The sequence below is a fragment of the Carettochelys insculpta genome, chromosome 1, assembly GCF_033958435.1.
Source record: "Carettochelys insculpta isolate YL-2023 chromosome 1, ASM3395843v1, whole genome shotgun sequence".
Taxonomy (NCBI): domain Eukaryota; kingdom Metazoa; phylum Chordata; order Testudines; family Carettochelyidae; genus Carettochelys; species Carettochelys insculpta.
In genome coordinates, this window is record NC_134137.1 from 233,242,265 (window position 1) to 233,260,751 (window position 18,487).

At 46.5% G+C, this 18,487-nt stretch overlaps 1 protein-coding gene across 8 annotated transcripts in view; it reads right to left on the reverse strand.

Moving 5' to 3' along the window:
* LOC142017278 (ephrin type-B receptor 5) overlaps nucleotides 1-18,487 on the reverse strand; it is a 124,467-nt gene that overhangs the window by 9,608 nt on the left and 96,372 nt on the right. For 5 of the 8 annotated variants that reach the window (XM_075002156.1, XM_075002155.1, XM_075002158.1 and 2 more), the window contains 3 exons: nucleotides 9,812-9,936; nucleotides 3,009-3,171; nucleotides 1,980-2,094 (listed from right to left, as the gene is read on the reverse strand). In XM_075002156.1, the coding sequence (XP_074858257.1) occupies nucleotides 1,980-2,094; nucleotides 3,009-3,171; nucleotides 9,812-9,936 (403 nt within the window). Of the gene's footprint in view, nucleotides 1-1,979; nucleotides 2,095-2,327; nucleotides 2,441-3,008; nucleotides 3,172-9,811; nucleotides 9,937-16,523; nucleotides 17,599-18,487 lie in introns of those variants that run through there. The other 3 variants (XM_075002161.1, XM_075002160.1, XM_075002163.1) reach the window with 3 other exon arrangements.

Sequence of the window (18,487 nt, forward strand, 5' to 3'; positions counted from 1 at the left end):
ACAGATTTTAAAATCATAAACGTCTTTATTGCTGTATTATCATATTGCAAAGACGCATCTAATTTCCAGCCTCCATTGTTTCTTTCAACAGCCCTGCTTTACACACTTCTTTCTCCCATTCCGTATGTATGTCTCAAGTAATTTTTCTCCAGCCAGCCTAGATAAATTTTCCAAGTTTTCCAGTCTTGTTTTACTAGAATTTCTAATTTCTCTTTATATTACTATACAGGTTGAACCTCTCTAGTCTGGCACCTTCAGGACCTGACCAGTGCTGAATGATGGAATTTGCTGGACCAACGGAGGTCAATATTGTCTAGTTGCATTACCAACACTTCCACTGTTTACTGGGCTCTTAGAAGACATTTAGGGGTAAATCACAGCAAAATAACAACACAGAACACTGAGAGCCAAGACTGGTGTCTGGAAACAAACTTTATGGGACCATGGGAAACTTGGCCACGCCTACGGTAAGTGGTCGTCTAGCTAACTTGGATCATGCTGGATTACGGATGTTGCCCAATGAGAGTGTGCCTCAATAGAGAGGTTCCACCTGTACTTCTTCTCTGTCATCACTGACATTCACAGCTTCTTCCAGTTTACAATCATTCATTTATTTCATAGAATCATAGAATCCCAGGGCTGGAAAAGACCTTAGGAGATAATTGAGTTCAGCCCCCTGACCAAAGCAGGATCAACCCTAACTAAATTATCCCAGCCAGGACTTTGTCAACCCAGGACTTAAAAACCTCTAAGGGTGGAGATTCCACCACCTCTCTAGATAATGCATTCCAGTGCTTCACCACCCTCCTGGTGAAATTGTTTTTCCTCACATACAACCTAGACCTCCCGCACTGTAACTTGAGACCATTGTTCTTTGTTCAGCCTCCTCTCAGTTACTTTACCATGGATATAAAATGGCATTACTTATGATAACTGTCTGTATCATTCCCTAACCTTTGCTTTCTTCCCGAGTCCTCTTATACCTGGCCTGTTTCCATAATATTTCAAAAACAAGTTAATCTGTATAATTCCCTTAAAACCCTACACTGCACATTGACAATGTTAGTTTCCATATGTAATGCACATTTATGATGCATTTAAATGTTCTAAATATGAATTTAATCTTTTTAATAGCCACTTTTGTAAGGCCTTCCTTATTTGCTAAGTGTTCAACTGTTTTTCTTACTGAAAGCAGATTTAAAATAAAAAGGAGCAGGATATCTCAGCTATTTCAGTGTCATTAATTTCATCCATTGTCTTATAAGTGGGACTTCTTTGTCTGTGGTATTTCTTCTCCTGCAGATGTATTTACAGAATCCTTTTGGCCCCCTCCTCAGCTGCAGATTTGGCTACTATTAATTCATTCTGCTTTTTGTTAAAAAAAAAATACACACTTTATTGAGTTGTGCACATATCACATACTTGCAACCATAACATAAAATTATAGTTTTAACAGTCCAAAGTTACAACAGGAGACTACAATAGAAACATAACATTTGCTGTTTTTAATTCTTTCTTTCCCCCAAAATATAACAAAAGAAAAAAAATACATGAAAAAGGAAAACAAAAACTGAAAAGGGAAAGAGGAAAACAAAAACAAGCCCTAGATTTTGCTTTCTAATCATTAGATTTCTTCATTCCCTCAAGTTTGCTGGCCTGACATTTTAATCTATAAGTCCATTCTTTACTATGCTGCATTCAAACAGCTTGTGGTCACTAGTTTAAAGCTTCTCTCTTGTTTTCACTTGAGGCCCATCCAATTTTCAGTCACACCAATGGGAGTTTTTCCAATAGACTGGGCCCTCAATTGGGAGTGATGGGATAGGATCCCCCTGAGGAAGACGCAGAGCAAGATGGGAGCTCAAGGGGATTTGGATGAATGAACAGTGAAACAGGCTTTCCCCAGGGGTTGGGTGGGGAGCAGGAAGCTCCACTGGCTGGGATGCAGGTGTTGGGCATGAGGAGGGCAGGGAATTCACCTCTTGAAGATGATGGCAAGGATGGCAATGGCAGCAATTACCAAGAAGGCCAGACCACCAAGTGCCGAGCCCACGATAAGTGGCAGCCGGTCCTGAACAATTTCCGAGCGCTCGCCTGGCAAAGGAAACAGACACACACACAGAGGACAAGGGCTGTCAGTGTCTCCTACCAGCTCAGCAGAGCAGGCTCCATGCAGAGAACTATTCCAGCCTCCCCTAGATCTCACAGTGAAACTTGGATACCTCACCACTCTCCAGCTATCTCTGCCATTATCCTCTTCGGCCTCTCTCTCCAGTGATACGCTTCCTTGCCCTGAATAGCCCATCTCCCCTCCAATCCCCTTCTGCTTGCCCTGTGCTACACTCGCCTGGATTCACTGTCTCCTGAGCAGCCGCCTGAGCGTAATCCATTCAGCACCCTGGGCTTGGTTCCCAGGTCAACCCTTTGCCCTTTCTTCAGCCTGCAAGAGAGATGTATGAGTAGGTCACCCTGACCCAACCCCTTTGATCTAGGTCCAGAGCCGTCACAGCTGATACACTGCTCCCTCCATGAATGGAGGATGAACCTGCCAAAAACAGGTTTTGTGTGGATATGCTGAGGCCTGATTTTCATCAGACCATTGCAGAGCACCGAACTGTGACCCGCCTGCAATCCACCGTACAATGCGGTACTGAGTTATGCTGTAGCTTGAGCTGTTAACACACGCCAGTCCACATGGGCAAGTGCAGAGTGTAAGGACTGAGACTGTAGATGTACCAAAAGGCTGAGTAACAGGTATGTGGAAGATCACACAGACACGGGCAATTTGTGTGTGGCCATAGAGGAGTGTGATCATGTGCAAATACGCACCTGTGAAGGCCTGGGTTGACCTGTGTGGGTATCTAAGCTTGAAGAAGAGCGGGATACAAATGTGAAGTGGCTAGGAGTGCAAGGGAGAGGAGGTTTGGGAGTATGAGCTCGTGGGGTGTACAGGCTGAGAGTGAATGTGCAGGCACCAGCTCGAGAACGCATGCAAGTACATCACTTACCTCCCACCAGAGTCTGGAAATACATCTTGCCGCTATATGGCCCGTAACCCACAGCTGTCCTGGCTCGAACCTGGAAGGCATAGATCTTGCCTGGACTTAGGTTTGAAATGGTGGCCATGTTGGTCTCACTGCTCAAGGTAAATGAGTTATCTTCATCTTCAGCCTGCAACCCAATGGCCAGACACGTCAAATGTCAAACCCCAGCTACAGATGACATTTTTCAGCACTAATCCTAGGTTCCCTGTTCAATATCCCTCACTCCTGCCCTGCAGCTCACTCCTCACCAATGTTCCACTGCTGGGCTCCCCACACAGCTCTGCCAGTGCCCCTCAGCCCTGCCCTGCAGCCCCTCTGCTATCCCAGCCCTGAGCTCCCCTCACAGCTCTGCCAGTGCCCCTCAGCCCTGTCCTGCAGCCCCTCTGCTATTCCAGCCCTGGGCTCCCCACACAGCTCTGCCAGTGCCCCTCAGCCCTGCCCTGCAGCCCCTCTGCTATTCCAGCCCTGGGCTCCCCACACAGCTCTGCCAGTGCCCCTTAGCCCTGCCCTGCAGCCCCTCTGCTATTCCAGCCCTGGGCTCCCCACACAGCTCTGCCAGTGCCCCTCAGCCCTGCCCTGCAGCCCCTCTGCTATTCCAGCCCTGGGCTCCCCACACAGCTCTGCCAGTGCCCCTCAGCCCTGCCCTGCAGCCCCTCTGCTATTCCAGCCCTGGGCTCCCCACACAGCTCTGCCAGTGCCCCTCAGCCCTGCCCTGCAGCCCCCCTGCTATTCCAGCCCTGGGCTCCCCTCACAGCTCTGCCAGTGCCCCTCAGCCCTGCCCTGCAGCCCCTCTGCTATTCCAGCCCTGGGCTCCGCTCACAGCTCTGCCAGTGCCCCTCAGCCCTGCCCTGCAGCCCCTCTGCTATTCCGGCCCTGGGCTCCCCTCACAGCTCTGCCAGTGCCCCTCAGCCCTGCCCTGCAGCCCTTCTGCTATTCCAGCCCTGGGCTCCCCTCACAGCTCTGCCAGTGCCCCTCAGCCCTGCCCTGCAGCCCCTCTGCTATTCCAGCCCTGGGCTCCCCTCACAGCTCTGCCAGTGCCCCTTAGCCCTGCCCTGCAGCCCCTTTGCTATTCCAGCCCTGGGCTCCCCACACAGCTCTGCCAGTGCCCCTCAGCCCTGCCCTGCAGCCCCTCTGCTATTCCAGCCCTGGGCTCCCCACACAGCTCTGCCACTGCCCCTCAGCCCTGCCCTGCAGCCCCTCTGCTGTTCCAGCCCTGGGCTCCTCCCACAGCTCTGCCAGTGCCCCTCAGCCCTGCCCTGCAGCCCCTCTGCTATTCCAGCCCTGGGCTCCCCTCACAGCCCTGCCAGTGCCCCTCAGCCCTGCCCTGCAGCCCCTCTGCTATTCCAGCCCTGGGCTCCCCACACAGCTCTGCCAGTGCCCCTCAGCCCTGCCCTGCAGCCCCTCTGCTATTCCAGCTCTGGGCTCTCCTCACAGCTCTGCCAGTGCCCCTCAGCCCTGCCCTGCAGCCCCTCTGCTATTCCAGCCCTGGGCTCCCCTCACAGCTCTGCCACTGCCCCTCAGCCCTGCCCTGCAGCCCCTCTGCTATTCCAGCCCTGGGCTCCCCACACAGCTCTGCCAGTGCCCCTCAGCCCTGCCCTGCAGCCCCTCTGCTATTCCAGCCCTGGGCTCCCCTCACAGCTCTGCCACTGCCCCTCAGACCTGCCCTGCAGCCCCTCTGCTATTCCAGCCCTGGGCTCTCCTCACAGCTCTGCCAGTGCCCCTCAGCCCTGCCCTGCAGCCCCTCTGCTATTCCAGCCCTGGGCTCCCCTCACAGCTCTGCCACTGCCCCTCAGACCTGCCCTGCAGCCCCTCTGCTATTCCAGCCCTGGGCTCCCCTCACAGCTCTGCCAGTGCCCCTCAGCCCTGCCCTGCAGCCCCTCTGCTATTCCAGCCCTGGGCTCCCCTCACAGCTCTGCCAGTGCCCCTCAGCCCTGCCCTGCAGCCCCTCTGCTATTCCAGCCCTGGGCTCCCCTCACAGCTCTGCCAGTGCCCCTCAGCCCTGCCCTGCAGCCCCTCTGCTATTCCAGCCCTGGGCTCCCCACACAGCTCTGCCAGTGCCCCTCAGCCCTGCCCTGCAGCCCCTCTGCTATTCCAGCCCTGGGCTCCTCACACAGCTCTGCCAGTGCCGCTCAGCCCTGCCCTGCAGCCCCTCTGCTATTCCAGCCCTGGGCTCCCCTCACAGCTCTGCCAGTGCCCCTCAGCCCTGCCCTGCAGCCCCATTGCTATTCCAGCAAGTGCCCCTCACTCCTGACTTTACAGAAAATGAGAAGCAAGGATGAAAGAGAAGTGTGAGTTGGGCAACAGTAGGGCAGATGAGTGTAAGGGGCTGGAACAAGGGATGTGTGATCAAACTCCCAAGGGGCCCTGATGAAATTCTCTTCGTCTCAATGATCTCCCAACTTGTCGTGGAACATCACCTCGTATGCCCTCCAGACTCAGCCACTCCACTCCCAGAATCCATTGCAACAGCCCGTGTAGTGCCCTTACAGCTGGAGGAAGGACCTGTACTGCATTTTTGAAGGGATACCAGTGGTGAAAGGGGGCTGGTGCGGGTGGGTACAGCTCACTGGTAAGAACTGGCTGCAGGTCTCAGGCCATAAATAGCTGATGTTAAAGCCCTGCCCCGTCTGCTCCCCCCAGTTGGTGGTGTTGCTGCAGCTGTGCTTTAATGTCACCTTCAGGCAAAACAGGCAGTGATATGACGTCACGGCAGCATTACTGGATCCACCAGTAGGGCTGCCAAAGAGGGTGGGTGGGTGGAATGAAAAAGGAAGCTGCACCAGAGCTTGGGGACTTAAAGGGACTGGGAATCCCAGCCGCAGTGGCAGCAGCCAGTAGCCCCAAGCTGGTCAAATCACTGCCAGACTTGGAACTGCTGGTTGCTGCCTCAGTACCCACTGCAGCAGTGGCAACCATGAAGGACTAGCTGGGGCAGGGGTGTATCTGCTGCCAGTATCACTCCTTCTGACTGAAGGCTCCCCGACCCCCTCCAGGCCTGGTGCTGGACGCACTGGTTAAGTCCTAGCAAGTACGTTCACCCTTTGAACTTGGACTCCCCTGGGGAACTGATGGGCACAATGCCCGGGAGGTTAATATAGCTGGGCAAGAGTCCAGGAGAGCTGGCTGTATTTTCTAAAAGCCTTACTGAAGTGCAGGAACAAACCAACTGACCATGCAGAAAAGAATAGCAAATGTGGTAAGCAACCAACTTGTCTTATCAGAGAATTCTTTGCTAAGCTTAAAAGCAGAAAGGAAGCTCATAAGTGGAAATTTGGACCAATGACCTAGGAGGAATATAAAAACATTGCTCCAACATTTAAGAGTGTAATCAGGAAGGCCAAATCTCAGTTGGAGTTGCAGCAAACAATAGATGTGAAGTTTAACAAGAAGGGTTTCTACCAATTTGTTAGCAATAAGGTGGTCAGGGAAAGTACTGGACCCTTGCTGAATGGAGAAGACAACCTACTGACAGATGGTGTAGAAAAAGCTGAAGTATTCAATAATTTTTTTTGCTTCTTTCTTCACAGACAAGGTCAGCTCCCAGACTGCTGAACTGGGCAGCATGGTGTGGGAAGGAAGTGAGCAGCTTTCAGTAGTGAAAGAACAGGTTAAGGATTATTTAGAAAAGCCAGACATGCTACAATGCATCCGAGGGTGCTGAGGGAGTTGGCTGATGTTATTGCAGAGCCTCTGGCCAATACCTTTGTAAACTTGTGGCAATTGAGGGAAGTCCCAGACAATCGTACAGAAAACCCAGGCCCCAAATATAGTGCCTTTTTTAAAAAAAAAGGGAAGAAGAAGAATCCAGGGAACTAGTGCCTGGTCAACCTCACCTCCAGTTGCTGGAAAAATCACGGAGCAGGTCCTTAAGGAAGCCATTTTGAAATACTCGTAGAAGTAGGTGGTGAACAGTGACAGTCTACATGGATTCACCCAGGGCAAGTCATTCCTGACCAATCTAATTGCCTTCTATGATGAGATAACTGGCTCAGTGGATATGGGGAACGTGGTGGAAGTGACACACCTCAGCTTTAGCAGAGCTTTTGATACTGTCTCACATGATATTCTTGCCAGCAGCTTAAAGAATCATGGATTGGAAGAATGAATTATAAGGTAGATAGAAAGTCAGCTAGATCACTGGGCTCAATGGATAGTGATCAATGGCTCAATATCTGGTTGGCAGCCAGTATCAAGTGGAGTGACCGGGGGTCTGTCCTGGGCTGGTTTTGTTAAACTTTTTCATTAATGATCTGGATGATGGGTTGGTTGGTTTACATCCTCAGCAGCTGCGCAGATGACACTAAACTGCGGGGAGAGGTAGATATGCTGAAGATTAGGGATAGACTCAGAGTGACCAGTCTGAAATTGGAGGCTTGGATGTGAGTCAACAGTGAAAAAGGCTATTGCCATAAAGGGATGACTATTGAGCATTGTCAGCAGACGGATGGGAGTGATTATTCCCTTGCATTTGGCACTTGTGACATCTGGAATATTTCATTCAATTTCGTGTCTCCCATTACAGAAAGGATGTGGATGCTTTAGAAAGAGTCCAGCAGAGGGCAACAAAAATGACTAGCACGTTGGAGCACATGATTTTTTAGCGGAGACTGAGGGATTTGGACTTATTTATTTTACAGAAAAGAAGAGTGAGGAGGAATTTGACAGCAGCCTGTAACTACCTGAAGACGAGTTCCAAAGAGGATGGAGAGAAGCTGTTCTCAAAGGATGGCAGAATAAGGAGTAATGGTTTCAAGTTGCAATGGGAGATGTCTAGGTTGGATATTAGGAAAAACTATTTCACTAGGAGGGTGGTGAAGCGTTACCTAGGTAGTTGGTGAAATCTCCATCCATAGAGGTCTTTAAGTCCTGTCTAAACAAAGCTCTGGCTGGCTGATTTAGTTGGGATTGGTTCTGCTGTGGGCAGGGGGTTGGACTCGATGACCTCTAAGGTCTCTTCCAACCCTATGATTCTATTCTCACCAGTGGGAGACAACAGAACAAGGAGCAGTGATTTCATATTGTATTGGGGGCGGTCTAGGTTGGATATAAGGAAAAAGTATTTCACCAGGAGGATGGTGAAGCCCTGGAATGTGTTGCCTAGAGAAGTGGTGGAATCACCATCCTTAAAAGCTTTCAAGACCAGGCTTGTCAAAGCTCAGGATAGGATGATTTAGTTAAGATTGGCCTTGCTTTGAGCAGGGTTGGACTAGACGGCCCCCTGAAGGTATCTTCCAAACCTGATCTTCTGTGATTCTGTGAACAATTGTGCAATCTGTTCCAGGGGTAGAGCATAAATGAGGAACAGGAAGTGGCTTGCATTCTCCTCCAGACAACTTCCCTGCAGCCACAAACTTCCAGGTAGGAGTTACGAACAATGTGGATGGAGAACAATGGCAAGTCCTATCTTCCATTCTATAATGGGTCAACATGCTGCCTAATGAATGGGAGGTGTGAATTGGCAACATCCCATGCATTCCAAACTCCCACCGCAAAGCCTGAATGGGGGTGGATAAGGCTAAGACTTTGTCATAGGTATTTTTATTTAACAACCATGGACAGTTTACAGGCAACAACCAAAGATTCATGGTCTGCGACCAGTCCATGACTTGTAATATAAATACATTTGACTAAATCTTAGCTGAGAAGTTTCTGCTGGGGAGGAACCAGGAGAGCTTCTACTAGGGGGGTGCCCCTGGGTACAGGCACTGTCCTCAGTGAGGGGACTGCAGGGACAGCAACACCAGCTGCCAGGGGTCAGTAAGTAGCAACCAGGGCAGCTGGCCCTGGGACACTTCCAGCAGTGGTCAGTGTGGCTGGCTCGGGCTGTCTGACTGGCTGGCTGCGGAGATCCTCAGCCACACTAGCGGCTGCAGAAGTTAGGGAGGTAGCAATAACACATGGAATCCATGACTGCTGTGACCTCCGCGACATGCCACAGAGGCCAGCACTCTAACAGAGTTTAAAAACCTGTGGAACTCCTTGCCAGAGGAGACTGTGAAGGCCAGCACTCTAACAGAGTTTAAAAAAGAGCTTGATAAATTTTTGGAGGTTAGGTCCATGAATGGCTATTAGCCAAGGGTAAAGTATGGTGCCCCTAGCCTTTAGTCCAAGTCTGGAGACAGATGGCAGGAGACAAATCACTTGATCATTGTCTTCGGTTCACCTCCTCTGGGGCACCTGGCACTGGCCACTATTGGCAGACAAGATACTGGGCTGGATGGACCTTTGGTCTGACCCAGTATGGCCGTTCTTATGTTCTTATGACATATATGAAGGCCTAGGAGTGGACAGTTCTTGGCATTTATTTGCAGGCTTTCTTTTTTTTTTTATGGGTACATAGAGATTTCTATCCAGCCTTGGATGGAGATGCCAGTATGCCCCATGGGATTTCCTCTGAAAGGGCGTAACTCCTTCTACCATATTTATATATCTGGCTTCCTTAAACTCTTCCAAAAGAACTACTCTCATCCCAGAGATGAACTTCACTGGAGATCTGCCGTCTGCTGAACTACACCATCTGGGTCTATCAGGCTGAGAAACACAGAAGTAAAAATCATGGCTGTAAAAAACGTTTCCAACTCCAGTTTTTGCCAGCATTCCCCTTCTCTTGCTACTGGAACTGCTCTCCTTCCCCTTGCTCATTTCAATTCTTAGCTATATGCCCAATCTAGAGGGTTTTCCCATTTCCTACACAATCCCTCCCTTCTCCACATTCCCCTATCACTGTTCACAGAAGGGCAGTTTCTATTCCATTTTCCCCCACTGACCTTGTCAAAATAGCGTAGCAGGTAGTCCAGGATGACCCCGTTGGGCTGGTCTGGCTGTGGCCAGGACAGTGTGATGCTGTGGGCAGTGCGACTCACCTGGTGCATCATTGGAACCGCAGAGGGAACTAAACAAGAGAGGAAACAGAGACTGTAAGGGGAAAAGCTTTTTCAGAAGAGGATTTAATATGAGGTGACAGTGTGGGCTTCAGCTCCCTCCTACTTGTCTGTGGAGTCTCAACATGAAGGATCCCAAACTGCTTTACAAATGTACTGAAGGACCTCAGGGGCAAATTCTTTTCACTTTTCACTGAAATACGGGCACCTTTGGGGTGAAATATGGCAGCTTCTTAACAGCACGCAGCCACCACATGTAACCTATTAAGAAGTGAAGAAAAATCCCTTAACACCAGGAATTTAGGTCAGAGGAATGAAATACTCCCAAATGGACACTGATTTTAAGACCTTGACTTTTGCATAAGAGAACACTAGCTCTTAGATGTGCTCCAGGTGCTACCTTCTCCACAGTTTGGAGTTCCACCACAATGCCAGAATTGTAATTTGAACTTTCAGCTGAAGATTTCAAAGGGGCTTTCAAACAACTTAGTTAAGCCTCCTGCAGGGTAAATCAGTTTTATTAGCCATACAGCACTGATGGGGTAGCTAAGGCAGAGAGATTAAATGCCTTGACCAAGGTGAAAAGCAACAGTGACAAAGCCTGAAGCAGTACCGAGGCACTCTGACTCCTGACACCCTGCAGTTACACTCCCTTAATTCATATCAGATGCATCACAGGCGATGAAGGGTATGAACCTACAAGCACCTGGTCCTGCTCTTTTCTAACCTTCTCTAGAAAGCAGAAGGCTGTGTGCATCAGAATGGAGCTGGGGAATGTCACCTCCCCTACCACTACAGCCAGTGAATGTGTCCAGGAAATCACAGTCACTCACATGGGAGTGGTAAAGCACAAGATGGATTATTCCGTGAGCAGGGAGAAGAAAGAGTGCAGTCAATCAGAAACAAGACTTGGAGTCAGGAAACCTTTGGACTGCTGTTAGAGCAGTTTGTGGCCTGGTCAAATCACTTAACATTTCAGGGCCTCTGCACCAATAATTATAACGTGGGGTTGAAGCTAGGCCTAGGACCACAGTTCATAGACTCATAGATGAGTAGGGTAGGAAGAGACCTTGGGAGACCACCTCGTCCAACCCCCTGCTCAAAGCAGGACCAATCCAAACTAAAGTTCTTTGGAGGTGAAATGCAGAAGCATGTGCACATAAATCAGAGCCAGGCAGTTGCAATAATCGGGAAGAAGATATGGGGCTTTCCACCTCTAGGTCACTGGCTGCCAGCCAGGAGGGGAGAAAATTTGATGGCTTGGGGACAGCGTGAGAGTCTTTCCCAGATCACTGATTCCAATTCCACCCTAGGTCAGTAGAGAACAAATTTGCTCTCTTTTGGGTCTCAGTCCAGTGTCTTCTGGGTCAGGTGCCCAAATAGCAAAACAACTGCTATTTCTGACACTAATCCAGCCCCTTTATTGGCCATCCTGGGCAGAGGCCAAGCACTTAATGGACCTTTCAACATAAACTCCACTTTGATCCTCAGCTCAGGGCACAAGGCATATTGTCAGGGGTGATATGTGTATAAGGAACTCACAGCACTGCACTCTGGGGTAAATACAGAGCCCTTTGTCTCTTTGGGTGAGACACTCTGATTCCTATTTTGTGGTACCAATTCATGTGATTGGACCATGAGCCTTTTTCTTAAAGCCCCTGCTCTGGGTGAGGGGTGGAGAGGGGCACATGCGAAGATGTGAGATTCTTCACTTTCATTTATTAAAAATAGCAAGTAGTCAGCCCTTGGGGTTGCAGACAAATACTTGAAAACGTGTCCCTGAAAGCTCCAAAGGCAGAAAGTAAAAGAGGAGAACTCCATATTCGTTATTTTTAAAAATCTCAGGATTAATAAATTAATCTCATTAAGGGTTTTGGAACTGACTATGATTTTGAAACGACTGGAGCTGGCAATACCGCTTACTACCCTGAAACTCATTTAAGCAGCGGTTGGGAAACATGAAGTGGTCTGGGACAGAAAGTCAGGGATATATGTGTCAAAGAAACAAAACGCACAGAATGGCTCTTCTCCCTTCCCACTCTTGAGCTACAATTAATGTTGGTTTGCCATATGCAGCACAATGAAATTATTCAGGAAGAAGTAAATCGAAGGAGTACCCACAAGCAGGAACCAGTTAAAATAATGCAAGTGAAAGCAGAGTGTGAGCCAAGAATTGAAATATTTTACATTTCACCGGTTCCTCTTATAGTTAAAATATAAGCTCTTCCTTTTAAACAGTTTTGTACAGAAAGAAATTGCTTCATGTGCAGTGAAATGCTAGTAACTGAGAAAGAACAAACATCTCAACTGTTATATCTGGATACCACCACCCTGAAAGACTTTAGGACACAACTGAAGAATACTGTATCCAGACATGGTTGCAAGGAGAATTTTAGGGCTGTAGAATGTAATTATTTTGGATGGAATTTGATCAAGAACACCTCTACTTCTGAAAACTGTGGCAAAGGTCTTTTCAACTATTTGTAATGTGAATGCTGTTATACGTGAAAAGCAGCAGGGGCAGACACAAGTGCCCCCGCACCCTTCTGCTGTTTCGGGCCCATTCCTTTGCTTTTTATTCACCCATCTGACTATCACCCCTAATATGCCCACCCCACCCTAAGACAACTCCACACGCCCCCTCCACCAAGTAAATATTTACCAGCATTTTAGATTGAATGTGGATACATTTTGACACTGGCATAGAGTGTATTTTACAGTACCCATTTCAACTATGCTTCCATAATGAAGCTGAGCAACTACATTTTAAGCAAAGTGATATGGAGGTGTAAAACAGTTTTAAAACAAGTAACAGGAAGCTAATTTAAGTTAGGATAACTTTCACCAGTGAGTTCCAAATGTAAGAAAATGTCAAAGCAAAGCTTGTAAACCCCCTGCAAAAGAGACATACAATCAACACAGCCCCACCTGCATAGTGGCAAGCCCTAAGCCATCCCTCACAGGTTTTTGCCCAATTTATTCTTAAAAACATTCAGGCTACGTCTACACTAGCCCTAAACTTCGACATGGCCATGCAAATGGCCATTTTGAAGTTTACTAACGAAGCGTTGAAATACATATTCAGCGCCTCGTTAGAATGCTGGCAGCCGCGGCACTTTGCAATTGACGCGGTTCGCCGCCACATGGCTCGTCCAGACGGGTCTCCTTTTCGATAGGACTCTGGCAACTTAGAAATCCCCTTATTCCTATGAGCAGATGGGAATAAGGGGATTTCAAAGTTGGAGGGGTCCTTTAGAAAAGAAGCCCCATCTGGATGAGCCGTGTGGCAGCGAGCTGTGTCAATTTCGAAGTGTCACAGTTTCCGGCATTCTAATGAGGTGCTGAATATGTATTGGGCTAGTGTACATGTAGCCTCAGTGATGGGGATTCCATGACATCCCTTGCAAACTCTTCCAGACTTTAGCTACCCTTAAACTTAGCAAGTTTTTCCTAATATTAACATACATTTCTCTTACTGTAAATTAAGCCCATTACTTCCTGTCCTGTCTTCAGAGGGCATGAAGAACACATGATCACTGTCCTCTTTATAACAGCCCTTAACATATACGAAGGCTGTTACGAGGTCCTCCCCTCAGTCTTCTTTTCTGGAGATGAAATAAGCTGTGTTGATTTTTACCCTTTCCCAAAGGTCAGGTTTTCTAAACTACTTATCATTTTTGTCGCTCTTTTCTGGACTTTCCTCAATTTGTGCACATCTGTCTTAAAAGTATGGTTTTCAGAACAGGACACAGTACTCCAAGACCTCACCAGAGCGACATACAGCAAGAAAATTTCCTCCCATGTTTTACATACTACATACATACTTCAGAAGTGCGTAAGCCTTTTCTGCATCTGCATCACATTGTCGACTCATACTCATATCTCTAGATCCTTTACAGCAGTGCTATCTGCACCAATTCAATTATCCCGTTTTGTGCATTTGATTTTTCCTAGTGAGTGTAGTATTCTCCACATCTTGATTGAATTTCACCTTGTGATTTCAGACTAATTCTCTAATTTGTCAAGGTTGTTTTGAATTCTAATCCTGCCCTTGAAAGTGACAGCAACCCCACTCAGCTTGACGTCACTCAGATTTCATAAGTATACATTCCACTCCAAATCCAAATTAATTAATGAAAGCACTGAATCATTCCAGATTCAGAACATACCCTGGCTGAAGCCCACTAGATACATCCTAGCAGTCTGAGGATGAATAACTGACAACTACATTTGGAGTATGATCTTTCAAATAGTTGTTCCTCCCACCTTAAACTATTTCCAGCTAGGGCTCACTTCCCTTCCTTGTGTCTTACAATGTCATCAGGAACCATGTTAAAACCCTTAATAAAGTCAAGATACATCACACTTACTGCTTCTTCCATCCACCAGACCAGTATGTCGCTTTCTGTCCTCTCTACTTTTTGAATATCTCACACAAATCTCTAAGTAAAGTGAAGGTCATGGGTATGCATAAGTACAATGAGTGCAGAGCTTCCATCGGGAATTTTTTAGTTAAATAATCCCACTAATAGTACAAAAATCAGGGAATGAAGCATTTACAGCTGCACGTTTTAGATAAGAACACTGCTCTACCTATATACCACACTAATTCTGCCCCCACAGGGAAGCCAGTCTGCCACTTTCCCTTCTTTACATGTAAACTATCAAAAATGTGCACATCAGAACATCGGCTTCCTAACCTACTTCATGCATACATATCTCCAGAGCTAAGGCTGATGGTTTGTCACTCCTCTAACTTTTGCTCTTTTCACATGAGGTTTATAAAGGGTGACATGCTATCACTGTGTCTAATGACACTTGCCTAATTAGCTGCCACCTGAAATCATGGGTACCCTTAACATCTCATGAGATCACGCCCGTAACGAAGAATGGGAAAGGATTGCCTTCAGTATGCTACTTGTCTAGTCAGATCTATAGAAAATCCTCACACATGTACCATATCTGATAGTAAACTGTGAGGCAGCCTATTGACTGAAAGTGTACAAGGCTGTAGTCCTGACCAGTCTCCTGTATGACTGTGAAACCTGGACCTTGTACAGAAAACATATAAAACTGCTAGAGCGCTTCCACACACGCAGCCTGAGGTCAATACCGCACATTCGATGGCAGGACACAGTTACGAACCTGGAAGTCCTGGACAGAGCAGGAACCATGAGGATCCAAGCCATGATTCTGAAAGCCCAGCTTCGCTGGACAGGGCATGTGATACGAATGGAGGAGTCAGGAATCCCTAAGCAACTCCTCTACAGTGAACTCTCCCAGGGCAAAAGGAATCAAGGCAGGCCTTGCAAGAGATATAAAGACTGCATGAAGGCCAACATTGCTCATGCTGGTTTAAAACCAGATCAGCTAGAGCAGCATGCAAAAGACCAAACAGGCTGGCATGCTCTCATACCACACGCGTATGACAACTTTGAAGAGCAGCGACGCGTACACCTCATTGATGCTCGTGAGACGAAGAAAGCAACAGCAGCAGCTGCACCAACAGAGCCAGGACAATTCCCTTGCCCCCGCTGTGAATGCCCATGATGTTCAAAGCTTGAACTCCTCAGTCATGTGCGAGTCCACAACCAATGAGCCTGTGCAAGCTCAAGACGTCATTGTTGGACACAACGGACTATCTACATGTTTGGCAGAAGTCCTGTCCCATAGACAAGACTGGGCATGTTCCAAATGCTGCACCAGTATAAATGAGAGTAGCCCAGCTTGTTCTGGGAAAGGAGGTTGTTTGGTAGAGGCTCCAACCTGGAAGCTGCACCAGCTCCTCACTGCAGAGACCCAGATTGGAAACCAGTTGCCCACAGCCAGTTGAATCACAAGTTACATGTGCCAGGGAGCTCAGCAACCCTGATGATGAACAGACCCTGGCTTCAGGACACACAGTGGGAACTGAGCCGGGGCTGTAGTGAGTGGTACCTTGCACCCAAAGAAGGAGAGTGTATTGCCATAGGATCCTTACTGACCATAGTGACTGCTGACAGGGCCCTGAGCTGGGCCCCACTGGAGAAGGAAGAACCAGGCCCCCCTACCATTCCTGCTGCCTTAAGTGGTGGCCCTCTTTGATTTTGGCTATGAGACCACCCAGCCATGACCTCTATGGGAGCTGTATTGATGCTGACCACTAGACCGCACAGCCCAGACTTCCAGGGCAGAAATACAGAGGCTGGCCACTAGACCTCCTTGCCCTGAACCCTAGGGCAAACTTTTGAACCTGACCATTCTGTACTATCAGAGCAAGGCCTACGATAGTTGGCAGACTGCAGCCACAGTGTCAGCAGGCCTAACACCTGCCTCCACAGGAGGTGGAGTGTACATACCCCACTGCACTGGTGATTGGTACATGAAGCTCTTTGTTATGCAGGGAGAAGGCAGTAAGTTTTAGTGATGTGTTTATGGAATCACAATGGAGCAGAGTTAAGGTGGTGTGGGTGCCTTGTTTGAGTAAAGCAGGGTTTCCAAAACTTCATATAGTTGGGACCCAGTTTTTTTCAGTATATTTTTTTGTGGCCCAAAAATATAAAGGCATATAAAAAAATGAAAAATGAATAAATTTTCACTGTTTACTATTTATTCACAGTAATAATAGTACATAATAATATAAATCTTGATATAAAATAGTTAGGTGCCTAACTTATTATTACCTTAATTACAATGTAACCAGTAGAATTTTAACAATTGTAAAGTTTGTTTGTTTATAATTTAATGAGTTGAGTATAAGTCATTTACTATGTATGCACTTTATAGCTTTTAAATAACTAAAAAGAGAAGTAAAGGGAAAGGTGATGTTGTTTTGCATCACATAGCAACTTTATGTCAGGAGAAAAAGAAGAAAGTTTTATTCTCCACTCTGGCTTGACATTCAATCTATTTTTATATTTATTTTTTAAGAAAACCAAAGATGAGAAATTAGTTTCACACTTGTATGTTGTGATGACAGGCATTAAGAATTTGACTGCCTTCTCAGATAAATGTGAATATTCATTTCTACAACTCAACCAAAAATCAATCAAGGAGAGTTTATCAAAATTCTCTTTTAAGGCAGAGTCACAAGAAAGTTCCATTAATGAATCCACTTCTGATGCATTGAATTGTAATATTTCTTCATTTTCGGTGTCTACAGTAAACGGGTTCTTTATCCACATTTTACTGGTGTCAACTGGAGGAAAATATTCATTAAAGCTTGATGTTAGCCCCAAGAGATGTTCTTTGATTGCTGCAGAAATTGCATCTGAGATATTAGTTTCAGCATATTTTTCTTGTAATTCAGATAAAGTACAAAAAGATTTAAAGTTTCTCTTGTTAACTCATTGTGCCCATAAATGAAGTTTTTTAATTGCTGCTTCAACTTTTTCGTGAACTTTGAAAATATTAATTTTAGTGCCTTGTAAATTCAGACTTAACTCATTTGAAAGACAAAATATGTTACATAAGTAAGCCACCATTGTTAGCTAATCAAATTCATGAAACCTGTCTTTAAATTTAAATGTAACATTTTATGCTGATGGATGTGTCGCTCCAAGGACAATAAAACATCATCCTTCATTTCAAAGAGTCGTTTCAAAATGTTTCCTTTCGGTAGCCATCAAACCTCACAGGGTAATAAGAGATGCTCATGTTCACCTCCTAATTCTTTGCACAAAGCAGTAAAGATTCTGGAATTCAAAGGACGAGATTTAATATAATTTATTAACCTCACACATTCTTGAAGAGTGGAACTCAAAAGTGATGGCATAGTTTCCACAGCTAGCGCTTCTCTGTGAATACAACAATGCACCCATGCACAGTCTGGTGCTGTAGCCTGAATCCATGCCACAAGCCCAGTATGAGACCCTGCCATTCCTCGAGCACCATCACGGCCCAGTGCAACACATTTTTTCTAGTCAATATTGCTTTGAATGATAAAGTCATTGATTAGCTTAAAAATGTCTTCAGTGGTTGTTCTTGTTGGGAGTGGTTTACAAAATAAAAGCTCTTGAATGGAGCTTTCATAATCATGTCTAGCAAAACACATCAAATTAGCAGCATCTGCTATATCAGTGCTTTCACCCACTTGTAATGCATAATACTGACTATTCTGTATTCGACGTACGCGAGTTTCCTCAATATTTTTTGCCACATCTTCAATTCTACGTTTTACTGTACTGTTGGATAAAGACAGTGAACCCAACTGATATCTTTTTTTTTCCTCCATAAATATGGGAGTTAATAATATGCAATGCAAGAAGTATTAACTTCTTACCAACAGGATGTGGATAACCTGTCTTAGCTATTAGTTTTGAAATTTCATATGAAGACAACACAAAGTTTTTATTTGAAGAGAACACAGAAAGCATTTTTCATGCTTTTTTTAGGAGAAGATAATTCATTTTTCTTATTTTTAAAAAATCTGTGGGCTTACTTGCATATTCTGGATGTTTGCATTTCAAATGGCGTTTTAGTTTTTCTGGTTTCATGCACTCATTGGATAGTTCTGCGTGACAGATTATATATAATGGCAAGTGATTATCACTACCAGCACTTATAAAAACAAATTTCAAATAC